The following is a 16,491-nucleotide window of genomic DNA, read 5'->3' on the forward strand; positions in this document are numbered from 1 at the left end:
TTTTTTTTTTTTGCGGAACCGGGGATTGAACTCAGACCCTTGCGCTTGCCAGGCAAGCACTTATTCTACTGAGCCATCTCCCCAGCCCCTATCCTTCATGTTTTTAAAAAGTCACAGAAGTTTAATGTTTCCTGTGTTGCCAATGACCACAGCTCTGTGACATTAACATGTATTCATAAAGCAGAAACCCCAGCCTCCCAAACTATAGCCTCAAGGGCCGACACACAACCATCTCCTCTCAGGAGCTGGGGAGCTAGGGAGGGGGAAAGGCTGCCACAGAAAGAGACCAGATTCCAAGTGAGCACTCCTGTGTGATCCGACTCCTCCAAGCCTCAGTCTCACCAGCACCAACACAGCAGGAGGAGGCATGCTTTTCTGAGAAGTGAATAACATGCATCAGGTGGTCACTCTCCCCGGCCCTCACTGTAGATGATGTTCCTGGGTAGAGCTGAGAGGGTCTCCTCACGTATTTACAGTTCTTAGTCCACACCCAGGCTGCAGCCAGAGGACTGCCTGTTCTACACCTGGCTCCCTAGTGGAGATCTATAGGAAGCAGAGGCAGCATCTTCCCCAGCTTCTAGAAAACAATCTGACATAACAGAAGAGCCTGGCATGGTCTCTAGACTGCTCAGGCCTGGGTCTCTTTAGGGCAGACCGTAGGAGGAGAGGAGGGGCAACTGGTAAGGAGAGGGTCCTGGGCTCCAGACTCTGGCAACTCTCAGTAATGAGCCAGGGCCCAAAATTGGGGCCGTAATTTCTATCAGACTGGAGACTGAGAAGAGACTAAAAACATGAGTTCCAGAATCTACTGGTAGCCAAGGAAAAACCCCTGCTAGGAATGGCTGGCCCACTCCTCCCTCACAATTCTTATCCAAGAATTCTTAGGCCAGTGAGCCACTTCCATACTCCACTTCCTTCTGGGAATCACCTCCCATAGTCTATCCAACCTGTTCACTTACATTTATTGATATAATTGACACTCCCCCCCCCCCCAAGCCACATACACACAGGAGCTCTGCTAACGGTGGCTCAGGGAGCTACCCTGAGTATGGAGAACAGCACCTGGCACATGGAGGATACTCCAAAAATCTTTTTCAATAAATGAATGAATAAATGAATGAATGAATGAATGAATGAATGCAAGAACAAATGAAGAATATCACTTTTCTCAATATACCTTTTATCACACTGACTAGAGTGATTCACACCTGTTGCCCCAGAACTTTCCTTAAATCCCCAACACTGCACTAACCATGCTAGATTATGATTTGCCTCCTCACCTCTTTAAAGGAAAAAGCCATAAAATTAATACACTTTTAATACAGTCTCTGAGGCTGGCCTGGAGCCTGGGAGGGTCCTCAGTGTCTGCAGCTCAGAGACAATCTTTACATACCCACAGGGCCAGAAGGGGAATGGCCAGAACAACAGGCACAACCCTAAGTGCATCCTCCTGCCAATGCCAAGGCTGGTAGTGAGGTCTTTGATGGAGTTGGAGGAAAGAGACAGTGATTTTCCCAGACTTCTTTCCAACTTAGGCAGGCGAGAATTCTACCACTGAACCACCAACGCCTACCCAACCACAGGAACCCAGCAAGAGAAAGCTATTTTTCACTCCCAAAAAACAAGGGTGAATTGTGCGGTCCAAAGAGAGATTATGGTAGAAAATTAAGGAATCATTAGTTTAAGAAAACTTCACTCCACCCATGGTACCATCCCCACACTGATCCTGGTACCAGCAAGGGCCATCATCTCCAGGCCCTGGGAGGAACCAAAAGCCAGTAGAATTTGTTGGCCAGATGAGCACGACCAAGGACCTTACGGTTCTACCAGAGCCTTAATTATTTTTGACACGGGCCCTCACCCCTGTGCCCACCGCTCCTCTCCTGTTGCTCTAGCCCTGCTCCTAGCCAGCCTACTCACTATCCATCCCCAGCGTCTTCTGTTCCAGCTAGTGTACAATGCAGCTGCTTACCTGGAACCTGCTCTCCATCATTTAACCAGTCGTTCATTCAGCACCTACTGTGTACCGCGTATTTCCATGAATGAAACTGCTCATCTTCCAAGAGCACCATTCTTCCAGGCAGCACCAAGGCACAAAAGGACTTGATCTTGTTCATGACTAGAAGCCATGTTCACGCTTCTAGTATCAACCATAGGTAGTTTCTGAATAAACTCCATGGTTTTATGACCTTAGCCCTTTAATATGTATGCAGTACCCTTACTTTCCTCACTATGTAGGGGAATTCCTTTCCTCTGTCCCCTTTCACAATGATCCCCCTTCTCAAATTGTTATCTTTCCCATGCTAGCACATGCCCATAAATGCTTCTGATCATATGAGTAGTGAGCCTACTGGCCCCACTAGACAGAGCTTAAGCAGCAGCGACTGCATTAGTCTGTGTTGCGTTACTGTGATGAAACACCTAAGTCTGGGCAACTTTATGAAGGAGGTTTATTTAGCTCCCAGTTCTGGAGATTCAAGGGCTCAGTTGTGGTGACAGCCTTTCTGTTGGCAGAGTACTGGGACGGCACAGGGCATTACACGACAAGACAGTACCGGGACTGCACAGGGCATTACATGACAAGAGACAGGAAACACACGTGTGTGTCTATGTCCTCTGGTCTCTTCTTGTAAAGCCAGCAGTATTCAACTGTAGGAGCACCACCCTGATAACCTTACTGAATTCTAATCACCTCCCAAAAGCTCACCTCTTAACGCCATAACTGGGTAAAGTTTCGGCCCGCTTACATCTTATCAGGGAGAGTCAATATCCATGAACCCTGGGGGACATGCTTAGACTACACCCACATTCAAACCATAGCAGTGAATATTTTGAAAGAAGCAGTGACCCACCCTTTCACCTGAAGTTTTAAGATTTCATTTGTAGCTGGAATTAATGAACAAAAATATTGATCATTATGGCCAGGGCTCACCATGCCCCTGCAGCTCATCCCTCCTGCTGCGTCACCAACCCAGCTGGGCCATGAGCACACTGAGCAGAGTGACATCAACTAACTTAGCCCTGGCCAAGAATCTACCAGGCAGAGGCATCAGGATGTGGCCTCTGGCCTTGGGATTCTAGGGCAGCTAGAACAATCTCAGGAGACAGAAGAGGCTCCCTAGTCCTTCACACATAGGGGATAGCCCTGTGGAGTCCACAAGCCATCCTCACGTCTACAGAAGTTATCACCAAATCAAGGTGCATCTGAACCCCAGACAATCTGCAGGAGATGTGCTGTTTGGTTTGGTTTTCTTAAACAGACGTAGGACGTGATTTCTTTGAGGCTCAGGGAGCTGTCAAACCACATTCCTGTCTTGCTTTGAACTGGGACCTCTCTGGCCAAAAAAGACACAAAGGTGGATGGAAATCAGCTCCTGGTCGTGTGTATCAAGTAAATCACACAGGAGTGTGTGCGCATGCGTGCCTGGGTGCATGGGCACATATACATACATGTGCATCTGCTGTGGGGTAGGGGGGAGGGATGGAGAATTAAAAAAAACAAAAAACAAAGGAGAGCAGTGTGTGGGAAGAAGGGGTCATCAGGGTGACAGGGCACTGGAGGTTGAACCATCTGAAAACCCAGGTTTACATGTGGACTTAGCCTGACTGGCAGTGGGGCTTCAAGGGTATCGCGTGTGTGCATGGGTTCTCTGAGCATGGGTTCTCACAGAGGAAGCAGGGATGCCCAATCCTGCTTCCCCATGCTGCTGTGCAGGAGAAAATAATCCAGGTGTGATTATTCTGGCAACTGCAAATATCTGTTAACATGTTGTCACATTTCAAGGAGAGTTCTAGCTCCCTTTCTCTCCCTCTTGCAAGCTTTTCTGCAGAAAAGGACTCAGCCATCCCAGGCTCTAGAACCTCACCCAGGGTCTGTGCATAAATTGGATAGCTCCATATATGTCTGGATTGAACTCAACCTCATTTTAATGGTGACCAGTAACAATCTGGTGATCAGTGACAATAAAGGTGATCATACAGTAAGTTTTAAAAATCTTTTATTCCCTAAGCATTTTTAGAGGAAGTAAATTACAGTTCTCCTTCCACCCTGACCCCTGGTTGAGGCCAGTATCGTCTACGATTCCTGATGATCCACAAGGCTCGACTGAGTTTTGCGAGCTATAGCAAACCATGCACAAAGCCAGGCTACTCTGACTTGCCAATCTGGAACTGCCGTCACTGCCTATGAAGTCAGTGCTCCTTTGCCAGCTACCCCAGCCCTCAGCCATGAAATGCACAAGGTCCTACAGACTGTTCCTGAAGCCCTGGAGCACTGCCAAAGTCCCCTGGGGCAAGGACTGGGAGGCTGGGGCTGCTCCTGAGTCCTTTCTTTCTCCAGGGGCCCTGAGCCACACCAGATGGCTAGAACCTCTATCAGAGGATCGTTCTCCTAAGGGAAAGTCCTGCCCTGCTGAATCAGCCCCGCCTTGAAAACAAGTCCCAGCATTCCGGTCGCCCAGCACACGTACGCTATCTCTTCCTCCCAACTGCGCTGCCGAAAGTCAAAACCATCAGCCTGTGGGTAGTCTTCTCTGTCATGGGATGAACTACTTATGAGCTTTTAAATATTTTTATCCTCTCAAAATTCACACGGCAACAACATCAAGATGTGACTTAAGTCACAGGGCTCCACTCTCATGAATGGGGTCGGTGTCTCACAGACGGGCTGGACACTGAGGGGAGCCCTCTTGCCCTTCCCCATTCCTTTTCCTCAGCAAGGACACCGTGTTCTTCCTCTCAGGACACTGAACCGGTATGCACCTCAATCTTGGACTCCTGGCCTTTTGAACTGTGAATAAACTTCTGTTCATTATAAATTACCCTGTCTTGGGTAGTTTGTTACAATACACCAAAGGGTCCAAGAATGTGGGAACAATAAAAATACATGTTACAAGGCCATCCAGACTCACCTGTGTGCATGGGTATACCCTAAACTAGTTTTAGCAGCTGTTTGACTTCTTAGGTAGAATCTACCCAGATGTTTTTTTTTAACTCATTTCATTCTTTCAAATGCTGGCTGCAACCCACTAAACCTATTTCATGACCAAGAATAGAAACCACCCCCCCCAAAAAAAAGAAAACCCTGCTCTGCTTTTGTTGAGCCCTCCATCTGTCTCCTATTGCCCAGCTCTGACCGATTACTTCGCCCAGATGCTAAAAAGGAAGGCAGCTTCCTTTCCATGCAGCAATTAGCCAAGAAGGGCAGTCAGCAGAGTCCCTGGCATCACCCTGGGCAGTCCCCTCGTCATCCTTCCTTCAACTTGGTAAACATTTGCACACTTGCAACCATAGCAGGCACACCAGAAGTTTCTTCTGTCCCATCATTTATACAGAATACCTGAATCACCACCCCCATCTTCCTGCTACGTAAGTCAGGAGTCTGTGCCCTTCACAAAGAGACTCTTGGAGAAATCCCCCAGTTTTATAAGCAGTGGTAGAGCTGAGTGTGGTGGGCGATGCCCTTAATCCCAGCACTCTGGGAAACTGAGACAGGAGGGTGGCATAAGCCTAGCTTGGGCAATTTAATAATTTAGCAAGATCCTGTCTCAAAAATTACAAGCAGCTGTGAGTGCCTTAAGTGATGCACAGTCCACATGTAGACAGAATCAAATATTCCCTCCCCACATTTTCTCTCCTGGGGGCCCAGAGGCCAAAGGTAAACCTCAGTTTATCCAGTGAGTTAAGCTTGGGCCCATTCAAGAATCCAGCCACTAAAATTTTCCCCTTATCTTTTACTTAGTCTGTCACCAAAATGTATGTATTTTAGCTATCAGGGGAACTAGCTACCAGACCTGGTTCTGTCTCTAGATCCCAGTCTTCACTTCTCAGGATTCCAGTTTTCTCTTCTGTGAAGTGGGGCTAATTATTTCTGCCCTGCCTTCCCCATAGGGCTGTGATGAAAACATATGTGAAGATGCCCTGCACACCGTGAAACACTATGCAACAGGGCACGGTGGCACGCACCTGTGATCCTAGCATTATGGAAGGGGAGGCAGAAGGATCACCAGTTTGAGTCCCGCTAGCCAGCTTAGCAAGACTCTCAAAACAGGCTGGCGATGTAGCTCAGTGTACAGGTCCTGAAGTTCAATCCCCAACACCAACAAAAACACAACCACCACCATTTAAATAAGAATTGTCCCCAAAGCCATATCGGCATTCTTTTATAAGAACTGAGAACACCGACGTTGTTCCCAAATTGCAGTGCTGTGCATTCTCTGTGTGCAGTGAGGGCAGATGCCGCCTGCACTTTATTCCTGAGTGCAGTGCTGGCCAGCTCTCCTGGAGGCAGATATCTGATGGCATCAAAAATTCATCGGCTGCAGCAGCTGGTGAATCCAGTCTCCAGTCATTTGTCCCCTCAGTCAGAAAGACAATGAAGCCAGGGAGAAGCAGCCCCAAGAGCTATCAACTCAAACACAGCCTAGTCTCAGTTCTTAAGGTCAATCAAGAAATTAAATGGCACAGGGAGGCGTCAGTTGCCCTCTGGCCAGATGAGACTTCGGAAACTACTGCTCACAGACAGAAGGACCACCATGTACGAAGGCCTTTCCACTCTAGGTCCTGTGCCCCAGAAGAATTATTTCTAGCCTTCACTATCATCCTTAGGTACCATGTGACCAGAGAGGTTAAGTAACAAACTTGCTCAAAATCAAGGGACATCAGGTGAACTGTAATCTGCTTTTTTTCCTTCTCATTCAGGAACAAGCAAGAAGCAGTTCTCCCCTCCAACTGATGCTGGGCTCCCTCAAGGACGAGGCTGAATTACTTGCTGAGTTTGAGGTTCCCAGAGCAATCCCTTCAAATCAGTGATGGGGACTAATGGTCGCATCAGAGCGCCAAGACTGCAGGGTGGAGAGGGTTCTTTAGGTCACATGACCCAGGGTCTGTGCCCTTCACAAAGAGCTGAGGACAGTGGTTTCTGGGCTGTACATTCAGCTGCTCAATGATTAATGAGAATCAAATATCACTTTTGTTTGGATTCCAAGCTAAAAGAGGAAAGAGACAATACATGGACCTTTCCTGGGCTCAAAGTTCCCCAGAGGTTACCCAGCGCCTTCAGGCCAGGTCAGAGCACCTTGGCTGGCATTCAAGGCCTTCTTCCTTAGTCTTGTCCCAAACTACCGCATGGACACTTCCAGATCTCAAACCTCTGTCCCAGACAAATGTCCTTGGCCTCACTCAGTGAGCTCTGCCCTCTCCTCTTCCTGGGACTCTCCCAACTGGCAAGGCCACTCACTGTTCTAGCACCAACCATGCACCATCCAGAGCCAGCCTAGTCCTATGCCTGAACTCTGCAGTTCTGTCCCTTTTTCAGACTCCTGCAGCTCCTGAAGCTGTGGTTTCTGACACAGGCCTGCACTGACATCTGTGATTGGTCTGGTTTGCTCATTTAGATGCAAAGGGCGTTGAAGAAAGGGAACCTGGGTTTTGTTTCTTTGGGTCCTTCACCCATCAGTAACTACAGAAATGACAGGAATTAAACAAACACTGTTGAATTCATTAGGGATGGATGGAGGATGGTAGAAGTACCAGAAGTGATACTGTTCCCTAAAGACAGAGGTCCCTGAACCCTGTAAGCTGGCATTGGAAAGCCAGGCTTTGTGGGGTGGGGTATGAGCTCAGGCACAGAAGGAAGCTCAGGGGTGACATGGTACCCCAACCACAGCTCAGGCAGGCAACTCTGGCCTTCTCAGACACCTGTGGGAAAGGGCCAGCTATGGCTCAGCTGGGCTGGAGGGAGGACTTCCAGATGAGGACTTATAATAGCCGCCCTTGGTACACACGTAGTGAATGGTTGCCCTCAGGCCCCAGATCCCTGACACAGTGCTCAGGCCGTTTGAGATCCATCTCCTGCAAGGGAAGAGACAACTCTCACCTGTCACCTGCCCCCATCCCACTATCCAAGATAGTGCCAAACACCAGGCCGGGCCAAGGACAGACATACCTGTCCCCCTCTAGGAAAAACCCTCAAATCCAGCACCTTCTCATCTATAAGCTACAGGTAGACTCACATCCCTGCCTGTCTTCACATCGAGACACAACCCAAGCTGGCTGCTTTCCCTTGAAGCCACTGGTCACAGGCCATCAGGGAGAACACCTCATACCTCTCTGGCTGGACACATGGTCCTTAAGGGCTGCAAGCCTGGGGGAACATGCCTTTGCCTAATGTCCAGCCAGGGTGACAGGGTTCTCAAGGGTCCCCTACAGTGCAGTGGGAACCAATGGAGGTCCCTGAGAAAACCTACAGCATCTGGGCCTTCCGGCGGTGCTCCACTCCACAAGACCCTCCCTAGTCCCCCAACCAGACCTAGCTTCCCCTTGAAGGCTGCGCCTGTCTCCAGCCATCACCCCCAACAGTCTCTTCAGCTCCTCTAGGGCCTACAGTAGGGGCTGGGGGGACTGCCTGGAGGCAGATCACAGTCCTCTCCAGGGAAGCCCACCTCTATAGCGATGTGCGTGGGGGTGTTAGCTGCTCAACAGGCAAAGGTGGGTGAAGCTGGGGAGTACAAGTGGCCAATCACGAACATGTCCTTCTGTGCTGGGGTTCCATTCCTGCGCCCCCACCTCAGCCGGAGCCCTCATTTTTCCTTATCATCCTTCCAGGACCACTCACCTGTGTCCACTGGCTCAGCCCCACCGACGTTCCCGCAGATCTCAAAGAAGTGCGGGCTGGAAGACCCCTTCCCACAGCCTCACTGTCCCCTCCCTTCAACCCGCAGGCTTGCTGAGGTGCGAGGCCAGCCCCGGCCCCAAGCCCTCTCCCGGTGAGTTCAATGAAATCTCCTCCAGTAGGGAAGCCGCGGCAACTGTGGTGCGGCGGGAAACCCGGAGCCTCCGGCTGGCCGGCCGCCTCCAGATCCTGGCGCGATCCCTATTCCAGCATGCCCGGAGCGCCCAGCGCTGGGCCAACAGGCAAGATTAACAATCCAGAAACTTTCAATGGATAGCGCTGACCGACCAGGAGGGGGCGAGGGGCATGAGCGCGGGTGTGTGTGAGAGCGGGTGTGTGTGTGAGCGCGGGTATGTATGTGTGTGCACGTCTATGTGTGCAGGCGCGCGCATGAGCCCCGGAGCAGCTCGCTCTCACTTACCATCTTGCTCACATCCATGACCGAGGCTGAGGGGCGCCCCCCACCCCTGGAGACCTCTCGCTCCCCGAACGCAGCTCTGAGCTACTGCAGAGCTGATGCCATGCTGCAGGGAGCAAGACCGGTAGGGCCCCGGGGGCCGGAGCCGGCAGCAGGACTAAGCGCGGCGGGGCGGGGCGGGGCACAGGGCGGGGAGGGAGAGGGGCGTGTGGAGCCGCAGCACAGGCAGCGCAGGCGGGGGAGGAAGAGCGCCGGGGCACCCCCCGATTGCTGGCTAGGGGTGGGGGCACGCAGGCCAAGGAATGATCCCTGGACTGGGAACCCCTGCGCTGCTTCAAGGTGTAATTTGAATAACAAAAGGTCGCTTCTTCCCCGAACCCTGGTAGCTAGGATGGGCAAGCCGAGAGTCGGAGGCCGCCTGCCCGCCAGGAAGTGTGTCTGAGCGTGTGTTCGTGCACGCGCGCTCGCTCGCGTGTGTGCTGGTGGGGGTTCAGTGGGACTCAGGAAGTGCGCAGGGGTGGGGGGAGGGGGCGGCGCAGTGAGCAGACATTCCAGCAGGGGCAGGGGGTCCACTCGGCCCCTCCCCACTCTGCTTTCCTGGACAAAGAGGGAATTCAGAGCCAGTTGTTTGCCTCCTGCTGCTGATCCCCAGAGGCCTCTCAAATGAGTCTGGGGTCTCCAAACAGATGGCCAAATGGAAGGAAGTGGCACAGGTATCCCCATGAGGGCTCTAAGTGCCCTCCAACCCCGCCCACTGAGGGAGCCACGGCCAGCCCTTCCTGGAGGGAGGGAAATTGGCTCCCTAGCTTTTAAATGATGTCTGCACTGAGCTCAGAGCTCCCTCCTCCCTAGCCAGAATTCCCATCTCCTATTCCTTAGAGAAATGTGACGCCAGCCTTCCAGTCTGCAGGAGACACAGCTGGGGGCCGGAAAAGGGCTCCTGGCAAATGTTCCCTTGCAGTAAGATCCCTAGAAAAAGCCTGGCCATTCAAGCCTACGTATAGTTTCAACACAGGCTTCTTCCCAAAATCAGGGGAACAACAAGATTTGGGGTGCAGTAGAGACAGCAGGAACTAGGGAATACAATTAGATAACTCCGCTTGAGGTGGCTGGACACTGGGGCCCAGAAAATGAGTGATGTACCCCATATCACACACCTGCCAAGAGAAAGCCCCATAAGGACAGGGCTACCCAAGTCCAGAAGGATTCTCGCGCTACCTCCATGGCCCTGCTGCAGTTGGAGCCACCTGCTTTTTTAATCCTTTCAAAGGCACGGGTGACGGTCACTGAGAGTCTTCTGCACCCAGCCTAGGAGGCCTTGCTGGGGTGACTAGCAACCATCTCCCCTTCCAATCAGAGCTCTTATCTCTGAAATCTATTTTTCTGCTTGCCTGCTTGGTGGTGGTGGTAGTGATGTGAGAAGACTGTTATTCAAGAAGTTTCGGGGCTGGTGAGATGGCTGAGTGGTCTAAAGCACCTACTTAGAACAAGCTTAGCAAAGCACAGGGACTGTGGTTCAATCCCCCAGCGCCACATGCCAGCCAGCCCCGCCCCCTGGTGGGTTGCGCTGGCCACACACACACACAAATAAAAAAAAAAAAAAAAGAAGTTTCTACAGGCATGTCAGGGGCTTTCACTGTGAAAGTGCAATGGCCTCATGGCTTTGCCTCAGCTTCAAATTGAAGATCTCTGGGTCTAGGTCCCTCTGTCTAACTCAGTTTAGACCTTGGTTCTTGACTTGTAGCTCCTACCCCGCCAACCCCAATCCCAGGACTCTACAGAAGCTGTGCTCCAGCAGGGGAGGTCAGGGGCATCGTTCTGGGCAGTTCTGGTTATGCTGGACTCCCACACTCCCATCCACATACCCATGTCCACTAGCATAAACTCAAAGGCTGGGGGAACGGGAGGAGTATGCCTCTGTCTCACCTTTACTACTGACTGACACCCAAGGAGATGAGAACTGTATGAAGCTACAGGGGTCAACTCATGCAGGGGTAGGTTTTCAATTATCTGCTTCGAGATTAAATGAACTGTCATTTTTTCCTTAAAAAGGAAAAGAAAAAAAGATGAGATGTGGTGCCGTGCTCCTGTAACCTCAGCTACTCTGGAGGCTGAGGCAGAACAAACTCACAGAATAGCAAGAGGAATTTAGAAAGACCCTGTCTCAAGCATGGAAGGGCCCATGTACAAGACCCCGGGTTCAAGCTGCAGCATCAGAAAAAGGAATTAAAAAAGATGGGCAAGTTTTATGTTTGGAAAAATGGTAGGAATCCTCAAGGCCTGAGGTTGATCAATAGATCAAGGTTTCCCAATAGATCTTGACTCCTAGCCTGGCAAAACCCTTTTTCTTTTCTTATCTCTTAAGGTAGAGACAGTGACAGCCCCACACACCCAGATGGGCAGTGACATTCAAATCAAAGTGTCCTCTCAAGAGCTACTTACTTATAGGAGACTAGATGATAGTCCCTAAAGGTATCGGGTCCCAATGTTGTAGGCAACTGATTTAGAAATACTATAGGCAAGCAGACAGGCTAGGCCCTTAAGGAGACAGCATTGAAGACAATACCTTGCAACTGTGAGAGGGACCACTGTGGGCCAGACCTAAAGGCCAAAGATCACACAAACGCTTGCCTCCCTAAAGATAAGTACCCCAGATTGATCATCACCTTGAGGAAGCCAGGAAGGGTCACTAATCTGGCTGCTACCAGCTACTAAACTCCCGTTCTATGTTCATGCCTGCTTGCTACGTCACTCACATCCCCATTTGGTCCTAGATTTAATCAATTTTACCTAAGCAATGGTGCTTGTAACCTTAGTGCTTGACCATAGTTTTAGCCCACCTCATGCCTACCTGAGTTCCCATGTTCTGCACCTTAGACCCACCTCACCGCATGGTTTTTACTCTATAAAAATCCCTGGAAGAGACAGCTTCCCGGTACAACACGCTCAGGTCCCCCTTCTGTCCCTCTCACAGACAGAAGCTTTCTTTCCCCTAATATTCTGCTCTTAACCTCTGTTTGTTCCTAAAATTTATTCTTCAGTTTTAGACAGTACAAACTCATCCCGGGTACCTTTCAGGTTGGGATTTTCATTCCCCTATATCACCAATTCCTGGCACCTATAAATGACAGACTTTGTAGCTATGCTAAGAATCCAAAGATGGAAAGATGGTCCCCAACTAAGGTGCATAAACACTAAATGTACTCACATGTCATTATGAAAAGGAGAGTTGACACACACAGATGAGACAAAGCAGTACACCACAGGTGAAGAAGTGGAGGGATGTGACCACAGGCTGAGGAGGGCCAGCAGCCGCCAGAAGCCAGAAAAGGAACAGATTCTCCCCTTGAAGGAAGAAAGGGCATGGCCATTCAGTGCCTTTGAACGTGGCCCAGCGACACTGGTTTCCAACTCCTGGCCTCGAGAACTGTGAAAGGCTAGAAGTCTGTTGCTTTATCCACTGTCTTCAGCAGCTGCAGGAAATGAACACACTGCTCAGAGGTTGGTTAATGCTGGTGTCCCAGCTCCAATTACCTCGGGGCTACCTTCTCTTAAGGGTCCCTTGTCCAGGAGCTACACACATGGTAGCAGCAGGACAAGCCAGCCACGGGTAGACTATTCCTTGCTCCACAGAAGGCACTCTGCCAGCAGCCACTGGCAATGAACAACCCCAGCACACAAGCAGGTGTATGCGTGGGTGCTACGCACATGCACAATTCCCCTGAAGCTGGAGCTGCCCCGCTCAGGTGAGGGAGCCTCTTTCAATAAAGTGCATAGAACGAGAACAGCTAACCCAGAACTGAGAGCGAGCGTGGCAGGCCACAGCGGCTTCCCCTCTGCACAGGCTCCTAGCTGCTCTGCCCCACCCCTTCCTCCTGGGTAGTCTCAGTCTCACAGGCATCTGTGTGCTCAAGTCCACAGATAAATTTTTCTTTTCTCTGTCTTCACAATCTGCTCCTTCTTCTATGCTTTCTATCTCATCTAAGGACCCCAATTCCACCTAGCTTCTCAAGCCAGAAGCTTCCATGTCGGCCTTAATTCCTCCACGGAGAACCTCCTACTCTTATCCCAACTTAGCTTGTTGAGACTTGCAACAGGCTCCAGCTGGGCCTCAGGCCCCCCAGTCTCTTTCTTATTCACCCTCCACAAACTTAATGGCGACTCCCAACGGCACCTCAGTGCAAGGCCTTTGGTACTCAAGACGAGGTCTTGCTACTCTGGCCTTAGCTCCCTCCCTCTAGCCTGTCTCCTCATCCTGCTCCATTAAACTGCTCATCTATGCTCAGAATGCTCCCAGAACACCCTTGTTGTGTCCTCAGCCTACAAGACCCTCACACTTCCCTCAGGTGCCCCCTTCCCTGTGAAGTCATCCCTGACCCATCCTGACATAAGCAGTAATGAGGGAGTCCCTTCCCACCATGGGCAGCCTTGCCTCGAGGCCTGAGTCACCACAGGATAGGGTGGCCTATACCTTGGGCCCAGCTTGTGCCTGTGAGCGAACTCAGGCCGAGGCTTGGACCCGCTGGCCTTTGCACTCTTATGTCCCTCTTGTACAGCTCCTCCAGCCTACGCTCATACCTACATCATCAACCTATCTTAGTGGAGGACTTAGGTGGTTCCTTGACATGATCCACGTAGAAGGTAAGTAGCTGTATCCTGGTAGAGGCTGACACCTACTGGCCAAGATTCCGCCACCTTGCCCTGCAGATGCCACACTGCTGCCCCCAGGTGACAGGCGTGGGTAGGGCTTTATTAGAGACAACTGTACCTTCAAGGCACAAAAGACTAGTAATTCCCACTAATAGGGGTTAAATTACAAATATTCCCTATAAAAGGGCCTCATAATGTAAGTTGTTATACTGCTAATAAAAATAAGCCTTCACAGAGGACTGGAATGTTTACAATGTGCCCTCTGCCCTTAAAACACAGGCAGGCCAGACAGAATGGGCGCTTTTGGTGCGACACATATTTTTCAGATGAGGAATTACGGAAATACATACAGCTGAAACCTGGGGATGGGGCGGGGTGGTCAAAGGTTAACAAGTTATTTTGATTTAATGATGGTAAATAAATGAGCGTAGTAAGGTGAAGCATTGGCAGAGCAGAGTTGAGCTGTGGAGGTCACTAGCTGGGCGATTCCCACTCTTTTCCCCTTAGGGACTCCTGCAAGCACAGCCCTCACCAGCATGAAGGACACCCCAGCACCAGGTCTGTCCTCCAGAGGTTCATGTGTTGGAAACCTGGTCCTCAGATGGTGGCGCACATGTGGTGGGACCTTTAAGAAGCAGAGCCTACTGAGAGGTTTGGGCTGGAAAGGGTTAAAGCAGTTTGATGCCACCCCTTGGTTAGGTCTCAGGAGGGTTGATACACGAAAAGCCAGCTTGGCCATTCCTTCTGCTCTGGCTGTCTGAAGGATGTCTGTTTCTCTGTGTCTGTCTGCCCCTCCCATGCACACATGCAGAGACAGACAGACAGACAGACAGACAGACAGACAGACAGACAGACAGACACACAGACAGACAGACAGACAGACAGACACACCCACACACACCCACACACACCCATAATACTATCCATTCAGCTGGTATCAAGAGGCCAAATCTTTGGGGCAATCTTGCACTTTTTAAAAAAAAAATAATTTTATTGAGAAACAAATAGCAATGGGACAGTTTCAAAACCAATCAGTAGGACAGTTTCAATAATAAATACACTGTACATTTTTGTCTCAGTGGTCAATCTTGCACTTTGATCTGTGCAAAACTGTGACCTAAACAACTCTTTTTTTTATTCAGTAAAGCTATTCAGCTTTGGGGAACTTGTGATAGGAATGAAAAGCAGATGGATACAGCCAGAAATTCTAGTGGCTACAGAGACTTTGCATTAGGGTTGCCTTGAAATTTTTTTTTTTTCTGTGAGTCCCCCCACCTTCACTTTGTCTCCTCTCTTTCTTGGTGCACCATTACACTTGTAAATTTTTAAAATCATTTATTTATTTATTTATTTATTTATTTATTTGATTAGGGTCTCGGTACACACCTCGGACTCATACTGATCCTCCTGTCTCAGCTTCTCCAGCACTGAGATTACAGGCATGCGACACCATGCCCAGTTTTGGTGGCCAGCTAAGTGTCCAGGTTCTGGGGCCGGTAGAGCATGCAGTACTGGGGACCAAAGCCCAGTCCCTGCGCTTGCCAGGCAGGTGCTTAGACTATCTCCCCAACCCCCATAATCATACTTTTAAAAGAAAGAAAGAAAATAGTCCTCTCAGGAGACACGAAAGCTCCTAGACCTGCAGAGTATCTGAAAGGCGCAGCGCCTGGGGACAATGGGAGGGTGGTGTGATAGGGGGAGGGAGGGAATTGCGTCATGCTCTGGATAATGCCAGTAACCGTCACGCTTGTTGAGCTCGTGTCGTTCACCAGGCACCACAACAAGGACTTCATGGGACTTGCTTCATTTGGACCCCACAGCAACCCTACACAGCAACATTACCATTATTATCCTAATACAGACAAGGAAGCGGAGGCCCAGCGAGGTGAAGTGACTTGCGCAGTGGCCCTGAAGCGCAGAAGCAGGAGCTGGTGTTGAACAAGGGAAGTCAGGGTTAAAACACAGGCAGACCTATTTGAGCCTCCTTCCGGTCCCCACTCTGGGTCCACCTGTCCTCTCCAGCAGGCAGTATAAACTAAGTTGTCATTAATGTAACTTCTTGTTTACAGTGCTGGTTTTCTTCATTCTGAAAGTAAAGTAGTGGGGCTGGTGAGATGGCTCAGTGGTCTAAAGCACCTACTTGGAACAAGCTTGGCAAAGCACAGGGACCGCGGTTCAATCCCCCAGCATCACATGCCAGCCAGCCCCACCCCATGGTGGGCTGAGCTGGCCACACACACACACACACACACACACACACACACACACAAATAAATTTAAAAAAAAAGAAAGTAAAGTAGTTATGAGTTCCCCGAGTTCGGCAACCTTTCTGTCCTTTCCCTGGCTGGTCTGTACAGATACCAGAGGCAGGAACTGTGATTTAATGTGGGGCCTGCTAGCAGCCTCTCAGGGATCCTTCTGTCCGGGCACGTGCTGCCGGGTGTGCAAGGCTGGGCCCTATGAAATGACTCCCTTCTCTTCCTTGAACACAGATTTCCTGCTACCACACTAAAGAAGCCCCGTTTAGAGATGCCGAACACTGTCCGTTTACAATGTGCCCTCTGCCCTTAAAACACAGGCAGACCTATTTGAGCCTCCTTCCGGTCCCCACTCTGGGTCCACCTGTCCTCTCCAGCAGGCAGTATAAACTAAGTTGTCATTAATGTAACTTCTTGTTTACAGTGCTGGTTTTCTTCATTCTGAAAGTAAAGTAGTGGGGCTGGTGAGATGGCTCAGTGGTCTAAAGCACCTA

At 50.3% G+C, this 16,491-nt stretch overlaps 1 protein-coding gene across 3 annotated transcripts in view; it reads right to left on the reverse strand.

The window, feature by feature from the left end:
- The window catches only part of Hip1 (huntingtin interacting protein 1), a 154,776-nt gene that overhangs the window by 71,120 nt on the left and 67,165 nt on the right, over positions 1-16,491 (reverse strand). Inside the window, exon 1 of one of the 3 annotated variants that reach the window (XM_023714415.1) lies at positions 9,093-9,244. The exons of the other annotated variants lie outside the window; for them this stretch is intronic. Coding sequence (XP_023570183.1) covers positions 9,093-9,110 — 18 coding nt within the window. The 5' untranslated portion in view covers positions 9,111-9,244. Of the gene's footprint in view, positions 1-9,092; positions 9,245-16,491 lie in introns of those variants that run through there. 3 annotated transcript variants of the gene reach the window in all.

Source organism: Octodon degus, unplaced genomic scaffold (assembly GCF_000260255.1).
Source record: "Octodon degus isolate 3935 unplaced genomic scaffold, OctDeg1.0 scaffold00035, whole genome shotgun sequence".
Classification (NCBI taxonomy): domain Eukaryota; kingdom Metazoa; phylum Chordata; class Mammalia; order Rodentia; family Octodontidae; genus Octodon; species Octodon degus.